At 39.5% G+C, this 13389-nt stretch overlaps 1 protein-coding gene across 1 annotated transcript in view; it reads right to left on the reverse strand.

Annotated features, from left to right (window-relative positions):
- Nucleotides 1–7869: 7869 nt before the first annotated feature.
- The window catches only part of CDIN1 (CDAN1 interacting nuclease 1), a 144335-nt gene continuing 138815 nt past the window's right edge, over nt 7870–13389 (reverse strand). Inside the window, exon 11 of the mRNA XM_088058288.1 lies at nt 7870–7977. Within this exon, the coding sequence (XP_087914414.1) occupies nt 7905–7977 (73 nt within the window). The 3' untranslated portion in view covers nt 7870–7904. The remainder of the gene's footprint in view (nt 7978–13389) is intronic.

The following is a 13389-nucleotide window of genomic DNA, read 5'->3' on the forward strand; positions in this document are numbered from 1 at the left end:
TTTTAAAAAAGCTCTAGTGTGATTAAAATTACTAATCTACATTCATTCTGAAGACCCCTCCTCTAATGTTTTTTCAGCTAGGATTAATTGTGATGTCTGATGTTATGATTCTTGTAAGGGTGAACTTATGTCCCAAGCAGATTATTTTAACTGTACATATTGTACAAACTGTACACATTTATAATTACATTTATAATTTAGGATCCTAGAATGCACTATTTGCTTAAAGAATAGGAATGTTACTTTCAGGTCTTTTAATTTAGAGCGTCTGTTGTTGAAGGAGCTGCAAGTTTATTTACTCATTAAGTAAAATTCTCAAGAAGTAATATTAAAAACAGCAGCTTGCTGTCCAGAATAACAGCAACAGAAAACAAAAATCAAATGCTAATGTTAGCCATAAGATAAACTAACCAGTGACACGCTCTATTGTGCGCTGGAGCTCTGTCAGCTTGTCAAGAGGAATTAGTTCCCAGGCAAGGTATTTATAGCAACATAAGACTGGAAGGCATCACCAGGGTCACAGAATCATTGTAATAGAAGAGAATTTGTTAAATAACATTCCCTCATGATCCTATGAAAATTTTCCCCTTAGCTTCTCTGAAACTCCCTGCTGGTCCATTTTCACTGCAAAGCTGGCATTCAGCTTTTCTTGACCACAGGATCAAGATTTACTGGCCAGACACTGAAGCAATTTAATACCTCTAGGTGCATTGGCTCACCCTGACCTGCATCCTGGTTCTAGTGTGTAACTGTCAGAGCAAAGAAGAGTGAATACTCATTGCTGCTTTCTGAAGATCAAGAAATATACCAGAAAGAATAAAAATTCTTCCTGGATTTTGTAGCTAATCAAGAAATGGCTTGCAGTAGGATAAATAAAGTATAACTACAGCACAGATACACATTCAATGGACATAGTTTAGGAACTGAGAGCAAGGGCTGCTCTTCTGTCCTTATCTCTTATAATAAGGCTTTCAGGATTTTGAAGCAGCTGGTGTCCAGATAATTTAGAGGTTTGCAGGCAGAATTGCACACAGAAGTGAGGAGGAATCTACTGGAAAGGCCTGAGCAACTGAGGTCTGTGGTGATTCATCCTCCTCACAAGGGAGACAGCTGTTTTCAGCAGCATCTGCAGCTTTTGGGCACACTCACTGGGCCAGTATCCTTCCTCCTGCAAAACTATTAAAGTGAGGGGAATTACATATGGGATGAACTTGGCTCTTTAGGTGTGGGAAAAACCATTTCCAGTACTGACATATGGATATTAGCACTTCTTTATGCAGGGCTTACAGACAGGCTTTAGGAATGTTTACAAGGTGGGAAGGACAACGAAAAAACATGTAAAATCATTTCATCCTGATTCATCTTTGGAAGGAACTGTGCATGTGGATCACTCTCTTTCCAGCTGGCTGTGTCTGTCAGAACCTTTTTCCCAAATCTCAACCTCATAGCCCTCCTACACCGAGGAATCTGGGCTCTGTCCAAGAGAGGTCTGGGAAGAACATATATATTTCCTCCGCACTCCCACTGACTTCTTATTCTTGGGGACTAAGGATAACACTGCTGAAAAGTCCATGTGAACCAAGAAAAAGTTTCTGAAGAGTTGTTATGAAATAGGACTGAGCCAAATCCTCCTGTCATCCATATGTACTGTGGGCATTGCCCTGAGTCTCGGGACCAGAGCCCTCAGTCCTATCCTGGCAATCAAAGGATGGAGACTGTACCCCACCTGCAGAAGGACTTCAGGAAGACCAAGCCACTTGCTCTTATTGGCCCCTGTGTCTCTATCCAGAGTGACAATACACCTCCTGAGTCCATTTAAATTAAAATAATAGACTGAACCAAGCACTGTCTTTTTATACCCAGTGGGCTAGGTGTGTTTCAAGGCTGCAGAATCTGAAGTGCAAGTGGAGTTACACAGCTGGCCAGACCAATACCTTTCTTTCATGATGCTACAGCACCAACAATCCATCCACTGGACAATGACCACTGGAGGAGCCGATCACGACCCTGCTCCCTGCTTTAATATTTATTTGCTTTCTCCATTGTGGCGTCTCTGCATTCCAGAAGGCTGCTGTAGTGGCAAGGGGGTGTAATTTAAACTTATTTTATGCTGCCTACCTTAGTAAATGAGGGGCTTTAGCCACTTCTGTAATACAATATCATATATCCAGGAATAGGGTGTGGGAAGCTCCTTACTGTTAATGGTACAAAGGCACAGCGTCAGTCCTCTTGGTGCAGGCCTCTTCCTGGAAACAGCGGCTTTCAGAAGACACTCAAAGTTCTGAGGTAAACTTCATCAATTTAATTTTAATTAAGAATAAGCAAACCCTTGAGAAGCATACAGTGTAAGCAGTAGCAAAAATGTAACACACACTTTACACCAAAAGCAACAGAGGCTGGCACCCAGAAGAGAAACACATCTTGCAGATGACAGCAATGGTGCCTTAGAATTTCCTTCTGAACATATTTGCACATTTTCATAACCCTTTGTTCTATCTTCATAGTCTCAAATCCTATGGCTCCTTTCCTCAGAGATATTTGATATATACTTTCAAGCAGCATGTAAGGACTATGGAATTTTGTTCAGCTTGATATGAAGAACCTGTACGGCAACTCTTCTTTTCTATTGTTGCTTTTTTTACCTCCAGATGTTCAACTGCCTGTGAGAGTACTCAAGAAAACATAGTTATGCTCTATTCCAATACTGAATCAGTTTAATTGAAAAAATATCATGTGATGTGTACAGTAAGGGAATTTAAAATTAACTCCCTAGCATACTCATGGTTAAATACAATGGCTTTTCATTCTAATAGGGCATAATACAGTGCTTGTAAATGATTCTTAATAAAAAAATGGTGAATTTAATATGCATATCAGTGTATTGCAGGGAGCCAAGCACACAGAGTGTACCATATACCAGAGAGGACAGCAGCCTGCACTGCCACCCACCCGAAGCCCAACCCCAGCCATTCTGTTCTTTCAGAAATGGTTTAATTTTTATGCTCATGGAAATATGCACTAGCAAGAGCAACCTGATCTTACAGAGTAGCTTGTCATGCCTGATGGATGCTGAGGACTAGCTGGAGTTACATGGCAGTAAAAGCTGCTCTATGCGAAGCACACCTCTGCACAGATAGACACAGTGCAAGCTTATTGCAAAGCTTATGGGGCTGCTGCCACTGCCTTTGTTGTTCTGCTTATGTAGCACAGAACTATGCTGATAAATACCCAGGTAGGACAGATATAAACTTGATGGATGAAGTACTGTTTTCTTTAATAATCTAGATTGAAATGTTAAATTTTGTTCTGCATTTATCATGCTCTTCTAGTGTGTATTGGCAATAGGCTCACTCATTGTTCTAAATGGCTGTAAATTGCTGTCAGGTTCACAGCACCCTGGGCCTTTGTGTGTTGGTTTTATTGAAAGCAGGTCTACTACAGGCTGCTTTTTAACCTGGAAGATTTAAGAAAAGAGAAGAACCTGTTCCTTTTAGCTCAAGAGGTTCCTAAGCTGCAGAAAGCACTAGGGGTTGTAGGGAAAGAAGTTTTATATACGTGTGTTGTACAGTGAGCTTCTGTTCCTGTGCCTTGTCCCTCCAATATACTCCATCAGCCACTCAGAGAGAGGCTGAACTAAATAGCTCTTTGCTCAGTCTGAAGAGAGCTTTATTTATGGACTCCCTTTATTCTTAGTTATTGCAGCAACCCTTGGGCTTGATTCTATAAAACACTAGCTCAGGGCAACCTCCCCACAGTAATATCAAGGCAGCAATTAAGCAATTAACACATGAGTGCTTGCAGCTCTCAGCAGAGGGTTGATACCATGCAGACCTCGGTTCTTATGGAGAAGGACTTTTACAAGGAAATATCATTCCTCCCTGCAGCAGCAGTAAATAGCTGGAAGTGCAGCAGGCAATTGGCTCTAAAGGTCAAGAGAAAATCCCACCCAGGCTTCCAGCTGCCAGGCAGCTTTCAGCCAACCTCAGCTCTAAGGTGAGCACAGCCTGCCTGAGCCGGGTGGCCAACACCCGTCACTTGTGCCCTGGGATTTGGCAGGGGAAATGCATGTGCTCTAGTGTGAGAACCTCGTTTGCTCTTACTTCTACAGAGACACTCCAAATGGTGTCCCTGGCTGGGGTTTGGGTGAATGTCTGGGGAGCCTATTGCAGCAGCCAGCTAGAGAGTTGATCTGGGCTCCTCTAAAGGAAGCCTCTTTATTGCAGCACTCACAGAAACAGAAACTCATGATACCACACTCTGAGTATTATTCACCAAACCAGAAAAAAAAAGGGGTTATCTTTGTAGGACAAATTAAAAGGGTTTTTCTATTTTTTACTTGGCTTAGAGTGCTCAATTTATGTGCTGAAAATGAACTTCTTTTGCTGTTGCTGAATAGCTCCTTACATCTTGAACCTTTGAATCTTATACTTTTTGAAAAGACTTAACTTGAAGCATGTTACATGCCTTCAGCTCTTTGTTTTTCCTAACATTTGTGGAGACAATAAATTGGGAATCAGTCCATTGCTTGTGGTTTGCAACTCTAATAAAGCCTGGTGGGTACACGGCTTTCTTCTGTGGCCATGATTATTTGGTGACTGCTTCTGGCTTACGATCGTTAATGAACATTTTAAAGTACACCAATGACACTTTGCTTTCTAAAGAATAGTTTGTATTCCTAGAATGATCAACAAATTCTTTTCTTTAAATAAAAATCTAGTACAAGTTTGTCAGAAGACATAAAATCTTGTATTTGTACTAATAAAGTACTGCATCTAGAAGTGTTTCTGGTTTAGCTAATATTAAGAATTAACTAATCTATCTTGCAGCATAGTAATATTCTCAAAATAATAATTATAGTGTCATTTGTTTACTAAAGTATGGATATAGCATTTGGAGGTTTTGTAAAAACATCTTTCCTTTTGTTTCCTTTCCCAGAAGAGAACTGGAATACTGAGAAATTGAACTAAAACATGTTAACTGAAAATATGCTTAATTTATTTCAGCAGTGTGGTGTATACTAAATAGAATTTTTCAGAGAAAATTGAATTTTATATTTTATATTTTTTGAAATTAATAAATGTATATATGGTGTATTTCTAATTCTTGGGTTTACATGGGAAATACCTGCTCACTCATTTTAAAAATAAGAGGGACATAAAATGAAAAAAAAAAGAAAAAGACTGGAGACAATGGAAGACTTCCAGTAACTCAGCTTTGGAACAGATCTAGTATTCTGGCTGGAGATGAAATATGTTCTCACTTCCAGCGCCGGGAGTCTCATTTTTTGTGGCTTTCTATAATGCCAGTACTTAAATTAAATATTATTCTTTGAGATCTAGTGAAAGCAAGGTTGTTGGTTTTGGCTGCCAGCTCCCATAGTGCAATCCCTCTTTCCCATTAACACTGACTTCTCCTTCTTCACTGTGAATCCTATGCACTGCTCTTGCTCTGATGCTGCAGCTCAGTTTTGTGGAATGCTTTTTGAACAAAAGTTTTTCAATATGTAAAAAGAGTATTCAGATGCTGTGCTGTATTATTGCATGCATTTAATTTTTAGTTTCTGGTTGGTTCCAAGTAAAAAATCTCTAAGTTTCTCTGGCAAAATGAACTCACATTTCCTGGGTAGTGTCTGGATGTGTGTGTTTGTTGTCCCAGTTTATCTGGTCTTCCATAAAGACAGCAAAACCATGCTTTCTTCTGAAGTCCCATCATTTGTCTTTTTTCTTTTCTTTTCTTCCTTTATTTTTTCTTCTCTTTTTGTTTTTGTCTTTTAAATTATTTCTTCACTCTCTGCAGCATGATTTTCTTCTAAAGTATGGAAGGTTATCCATTCCCATGAGTGGAAAATTTGTTCTGGATTCTAGAATTTTAAGGAATACCTGGATATTGTATGGTTTTATTTGGTTTGAATAACAGATGTCTTGGACTGCTCTTGCCTTTGTTGGCATGTCTGTAGCCATGAGGTTTCAACAGCATGTGACTGTGGTCTGTCTGCCCCATTCATGTGCTTGTCACAAAGAAACTGGACAAACTTGTCATCCTCAGGTGAACTGAAAAAATGTATTTACAGTAGGCAGGAACTTGTTTTGCTTCAATGTGTCTTATTTTTAGTTTAAAGCAGTCAGATAATATTTTTCAAAGTACATGCTGAGCACTTATGAGAAGATGACCATCTAACTCTCTCCAATCAGGCAACCAAAACAAAAATACATCCCTCTGTCTTACTGTTGGAAATCCAGCCATTGGTTTTAAATTGTTCCTGTGTTTAAATTTTAGGGACAGTTACAAATGTGCTAAATATGGGCCATTGCAAAAGATTCTGGAAATTCTCTGACAGTGACTTAATGGGAGGTTGGAATGCTTGCATCTAAAAATTAGGCTGCTCAGTTAAGCTTCTCAGGTGGATAGATGGATTGCTTCAGGCACTTGAAAAACTTGTCCTACTTCCCCACTTTTGGAAACACCAGTATAAAAATGACCTGTACAAGGTAGCTGAAGCTGTCACAGCTTCAGAATTTTGTACTGCACAGTCTTCACACTGGTGGGGTGGTTGGTTCATTTTAATGTCGGGTGCAACTGATGTCGTGGTATGGATGGGATGGATGTTTTCTTATCCAGTGGTCAGGTGTCATCCTTGACTGTTGCTGCTGGTGGGGATAATTGTGTGCAAGGCAGCAAATGCTCGCCACACTGCAACACCAGAGCAGCCACAAGAGCCTTTCATCCCTTCCTTGTTTGCATTGAACTCAGAGATCATTGAAGGGTTTTGGCTTGTAAATCAACCGCTATGGAGACTGTTATTGACTCTCCCTGAGTCAGTGGCATGGAAGTCAATAGCTGGCCACTTGTGTTACTGCACCAGGGTCTTGTGTTGATGTTTATGTAACTCCTAAGGTAATGCGCAGTGGCAGTCTCAAGTGTTGAAACACTAAAGCAGTATGTTTATATGGGAAATGGTGTTACATGGAAAAGAAAGCTGTGGATAATTGTGAACTTTTCTACAAGAAAGCAAGCAAAATTAATGAACAGACAACAGAGAGCTCTCTGACTGTCGTAACTGTAACTTTTACTTATGGGAATGTAGTTAAACTTACTGAAATTGCCATAAAACATACTAAACTCACATTAATGCTGGGCAGTTTGTTTTTTTTTAACTCCCTCCTTTCAGTTGCAACTGTCACTTGCTATCTGCCATATGTATTGTCTACATGTTTGTCTTCAGAAACTTTTGTTTCAAGATGCATTTAAGAAGCTTGGGCATAAAAATGTCATCAGTAGTCCTAACTGACTGAAAGCAAAAATATTACATAAGATGTTGAGGTTGCATCTGCATGTCTTTTTTATTACTCAAATTTTTTTTGTGAGATTATTTTTATAATTAACTTGCTCTGAAAATACGAGTTGTTTCTGGAATTATATTTTGGGGGCAGTTGAGAGAACAGATTAAAGCTTGTTTAGTTTCTGTGGAAGCTTAATCTAGGTCAACTGATAATTATAAAGTGAGATTAAAATTAAAGCAATGTGAACGAAAACCTATATAGGGAAATTTAGGAAAAGCCCAATCCCAATCAAATACTGGGGAGGGCTGCTCTACACCAAGGAAGGAAAAACTGCTCAGAATTTCCAGCAACACAAGTTTTACGGAAACCAAGAGCAATATCCTACAGAGTTTACTGCCAGGTAACCTGGCAGTCAAGTAAACAGACGCAATTTGTGTGATTTGTACTCTGGACACCTCTTCTGCCTGCTCTTTTACTATCCCAGGTACAAGAAAGGAGGAGGGAATGAATACTCATACATATTTTCCTTCTGCTTGCTTGCCTTACTTACCCCACAGCATGGAAAATCCTTAGAGGGGAAGGTGGTGGTGTGTTTTTGCAGGAAGAGCTTCAGGAGGAGGGGAGCTAAGAGGTTTCCTGTTCACCACTGCAAACGGGGGCGCCGCTTGTGCACCCTGCAACCGGGTACTTCTTACATCTGCAGGGATGAGGAAGAGTTATACTGCTGAACTGCTGAACTCCTCAGGGGAGGACATGTCTGCAGGGATTAATTATGGTTTTAAACTGTAGTAAGAATTAATATTGGTAGGCTTAATTTTCATTGTTTATATATGTGTGTGTGTGTGTGTGTGCATGTGTTTTAATTACGAAATGACAAAAAGAAATTCAGAAAACAAAAATCAATCACCAAAAAGGACACTGGACAAACACAGAAAGTAAGCATCTATATGTTCTTCCCCTTTTTGCTCCCTCACAGAGTACTCCCAGTGGCATGTGCCAAGGCATTTTCAAAGCTAGGCTTTAGCGTATTTCTGAACTCTATTGTACATTAGTCTCTGCATCTATAAATTGACTCTTAGGGTCATTTAGGGGGTAACTTAGCTTTAAATACAGGGTTGCACTAATATGTCTGTTGGCCCTCGCTCATCCATTTGAATTGGCTGGAGTCCAGCTGGAATAGAGGAGAGTTGTTTAAGACACCCATTCTTCATGATGTTACATTATCATATCTTGTCTTGCACTTCCCAAAGAAAAGGCTGGAGTGGGTTTGGTGTAATGCAGCAGACCTCTTCCAGTGGTGGGGAAGCAGCCTTACATGAGGATAGAGTTTGTAGGGCAGAGTATGGCCCAAACTCTGGCCCAAGGAGAATACAGATGGAAAGGAAATAGTAATTTTTATGAAGGCTGCTCAGTCACACGTAACACTAATAGTCAAACTGCCATGCCAGTTTATTTTTATGAGTCATTTAGTGGAAACATATACTTATCTCCAGTTTAAAGATATGAAAGAGAAAGTAATTTGCTAACAACAGTTTTGGGTTATTTGCAGGGACAAAGATAAGAAATAAAGAGCAGTTGTATTTTGACCCATAAATAACTCCAACTTTCAGATGTCTCTTGTACTCTCTGAATCTGTAAAGGAATTTCCTTACGGCCAGAAGAGTGATTATTTTTTTTGTAGTCTGTCTGTAAGATGAACAGGACACCTACTTTTATCAGTTTCCACAGTGAGTAAAAAAATTTTCAGAATGTTTGCCAGCTAATTTATCTTGTGTGGCAGAGCCTAACCCTGCAAAGATTTTAGTTTGAATGTTTTAGGGTATTTAAACATACATATAGACAAAAATATGTACATTTGCTCATTCCTTTATTTAAACAAAGGGAAAAACTGTGTTCACAAAAGCTCTGGGCTTGACTTTTTTTTTTTTTTAATTGTAGATTCCAATGGTTCAGGCATCTGTATAACAGGCTTGTCTGTACTATACTACAGAAAAACCTTCCTCTTTGACCTACTGGGTGTTTCTTTTCTCTCCATGTTAAAGGAGTTCAGTCTCCTCCTGTCACTGATTGCCTGTGTTGCTTAGTTGAGCCCAATTATATGCAATGGCTTTTCAAGGGTTCAGCTGTGAGGAAGGCATGTGTGCAAATGATATCAATAAAATAACAGGATTTGCATACATAGGAGCAGAACACATGCTACTGCTTTGAAGATTTACTGTATGAGGTACACGTAATGTTTGGTAGGACAGCTGTTGACACTGCCACTTTTATATTGCTCCTGTTTAGCTCCCCTGGCTGCCATAGGCAGAGGCAGAAGAAAAAGGCAGTGCTAGCTGTTCATGCAGGAGTAATAACAGCTCTTAACAGAAGAAGAGTAATTACCTTTGTCTGGTTTCTCCCTGCTTGAAAATCTAATGAAACAGAGACCTAGCTGATAGATACAGAAATCCTCTTGCTTTTACAGTATCTGTGACTTGTTATGTAAGACACCCTTTGCGTTCAAAGAGTGAACTCGCATCTAAATTTTGAAAAAAATCCATTACTGATGGGAAAATTTCCTGAGCACATTTGACAGCTTTCAACCTAATGGTATTTGGCAAGGCCTTTTAAAGTTATAGGAGATTTATAGCTTAAGAGATTCCTTAGCAGTGGGTTCAGATCTGATCCCTCTCTCCCAGCTTCTGCTGTGGGTAGCAGTGACAGGAGCTGTCTGTGTACCAGAAGGAACAGTTTAAGAGGAGTTTGGCAATAGGAGCCCCCGTTAGCAGCCGGAAGAATTGGTGCTGAAAAGCAGTCGCTGGTGTCAAGAAGTTTCCTAGCTAAGCACTGCAGCTGGTGGCAATAAATAGCATTCTAATAAAGGAGGATGTTCAGTCCGTGACATAAGCAAATACTGTTTCAACCACAAAAAGTAATTTATGGTGCTGCATATGTCTGAAATGGATTTTTTCTGATACATTTTTAAATAAAAATGCTAAGATTTCAATGGGGGGAAAGATCTGCATTTTAAATCAAAATGAAATTGAAAGATCAATAAAAAGAGTACTGCTTTTTTAAGTACGCAATGATACATAACATCTTAAGGATGTGCACTGTCACAAAGCACAATTACCTCCATTCCTAAAAATGAAAGATGCTGTTTTCTGACTGTGAATGTTCTCTATATTGCATCAAACCTAATAACTTCCCATGTCAGTGATAATCCTCCCAAACATTTAGACAGAACCATCATCATCTTCTCATAAGAATGCCAAAATGATCATGCAGAAAGTAGCAAATAACAATATGTTCGTATTGCATAAACATAATCCCTAAAAAAAAAAAAAAAAATCAGCTCCAGCCTGCTCAGTGAGGGGCAAAAGGAGTGGTAGCAAAGTCATTAGACTCATTGGGCCTGTTAATGTTGAGTCCACTACAGCAAACAAGTTATTAGTTTTGACATAACCAGTGGTTTATTTGAACATATGCTTCTGCTCTTTGGTATACATTCCATTTGTGCCACATGTGACTTCTCTTACATAATTACTGTGAAACATAGCAATGTTACATAGTGCATCATCTCCCACTGGGATGAGCTGTGTGGATGTGGTCCCAGGAAAACCTGTCCTTTCAATTTATTACTGTGGGCTAATTTGGGATGCTTTTGGGCTATGTGGAGGAAAGGGTAGTTTTGTTTTAAGGTGAGCATAGGCTGTCAGCTTAAATGAGTGGATAGGTTGTTTTGAAAGGCATTTTATAGGCCAGCTTGTTTTAAATCACAAGGCTTGTGTGTGCAAGCACATAAAATGAGAAACTGGTTAAATGTTCCTGTCAAAATGCTTTGTATTGGAATGTGAAGCATAGTGTACATGTTGGAAATTCCTTGAGAAAACAAAATACAAAAAAACCTTTTGTATTATTTTGCATGTGTTTATTAATTCTCTAGTTTTGTTTTAGGAAGAAACAGGCCTGCCTGTTTTAAGAGATGGCTGATACCCATTTATCAGCCATACAGATCTGTACTCAAGTTGATTTCCACCCCAGCCCCTTTCTCTTCCCCTGAAAATGGTTTCTGCTGTCATTTAGGAGTTAAAGAACCAGATTCTCAGCTGGTGCACATCGGCACTGCTATCCTGAAATAAATAGGCATAACTTCACTGGAGTCACTGAAACCTAAGCTCAGACTCATGGGTTTTACTGTCCTTGAGTGCAGTGTTTTAAGGCTCATGATACACACTTCTGTGATACTTTGTTATGGTATAAACAAACACTACGCTTCTGATTTGAATTATAATCTCATTCACCCAGAAACCAATAGAGCTTTGCTTATTTATCCCAGCTGAGAAGATAGCCCAGAGGCTTTTCATGTTGTATGATAAAGTCATGGGCTGTGATTCCAACAGCACCCCTCACCCCCCCCAAATAAACAAGGAGGCGACCCCACTACTGCTGGTGTAATTACTTAGATGTGAAACAGTTGTTAGAGAATTCAGCATTCAAATCAGTGTCACAATGTTTATTCTGTAGCAAAGTGACCTGTCTGCTAAGGCTTTAGTGAGCTCAGACAGAAAGCAAGAGTCTGAATTCAGGTACTGGTATGAAGTGTTGGTCAGAAATTTGGGAGTAATTAAAGGATGAAACACCTATCAAAAATGTTGAATTGAACATTTCCTGTAAGCTGTGTGTGTAGCCACAACACACTTTGATTCTAAGTAGCAGTAAGTAAGCATTCCAAACTTGGGATGGAATCCAGCTGCAAAGCCTGGATCTAAATCTGAATTCCCACAAGTTCAAGGCTGTTGTGATCAGTGGAGTTTACTTGGTTCCATATCTAAGTGCAGAAATTTTAAGGTAACTTCAATCAGATGTTCGTGGGATCTACTGGGATAACAGTGCAATAAAAGCTGAAATTAAGCATATCTGGTTTTGTGTAGGGATTTTATCAGTATTCCAGTTTAGGTTAAAATAGCGCACGTGTGCAGTCAGCCTATGTTAATAAATTAAAGCGGGGGAGTTCGTAAATTATTTAAAATCATAGTTTACACATTTTTCCAAAGCAAAAGAAGTACAGAAAGTTCATCTGAATTCTCAAGGCAGTACATGTGGCAAACATTAGTTTTTGCTTTCTTCCTTACATTTTTTTTAGGTTGACTAAAGCTTTCTTTTTCTTCACAAATGCTGTACTGGTAACTGAAGATATCTTGCATGTGTGTACAACATCAGGGATAGCAACACCAATGATATAAGGACCTTCCTTAGGTGCAGGGTATAGTAGTAAGGAAACATAACTGTGTGTATTCAGATCTCCACAGTGGTATGTTCTTTCCAAACTGCAAATCATATAAAATGAAGAAATAGCCCGGCAAGAAATGAGAACTGGAGAAAGAAAAGAATGCAGTATTTACTTAAATTCAAAACAAAACTCAAAACAAAGAACCCAGTTACTGCTTCTAAGTTTAGCCAATAATATGCCATTCAGCATGATACTGTGATCAAAATCAGCTACAGGAATGCAAGAGATACCAGTTGTCACAATTTTTGTCAACGAGAAACAAAAATAATCAATGATACCCTTGTTCTCCCTTGTTACCTGTTTTCTTCAGTTCAGCTAGGTTGGTGATTACCTAGGGAGTGCCTGCAGTGATAAATCTGATAGAAACTGCACCTCATGTTTTTGGCTGGTAAGAAGGCATTGATAAGAAAATGCCAGGTAAAGGAGAGAAAGCTGAGAAGAAAATGAAGGCTGTCTCAAGAGCTGAGGTTTTTGAGTGCTCTATTCCTCTGGCATGGCTGGAACAGCCTGCTGAATGCTCTGGGTTAACTTCACATTGCCCAGTGGTATGCATGAGAAGCTATCTCCTGCCTGGAGAAGGTCTTTGGTGCTTTGGAAAAACACCTTTACTCAGGGCAGGGAAGTGGGGAAACAAAACAAACTCTAGAGCGATGAGAACCCACCTGTGAACATAATCTAGAACTCTCATAATACTTTCAAAGTGAGCAGGATGGCTGTGGCTTCTGTGAGCTCTGGCTTTTAGGCAGCATGTTAGCTGGGGGTGGGGGTTGCTGAAGGAGGCTTGCAAATTCAGCTGTCTAAAACAGCTAATTGCTGTTAATTGCTAATTAATCTGGT

Source organism: Pseudopodoces humilis, chromosome 7, assembly GCF_049639895.1.
Source record: "Pseudopodoces humilis isolate 2021_Gansu_Grassland_sample_001 chromosome 7, ASM4963989v1, whole genome shotgun sequence".
Classification (NCBI taxonomy): Eukaryota; Metazoa; Chordata; class Aves; order Passeriformes; family Paridae; genus Pseudopodoces; species Pseudopodoces humilis.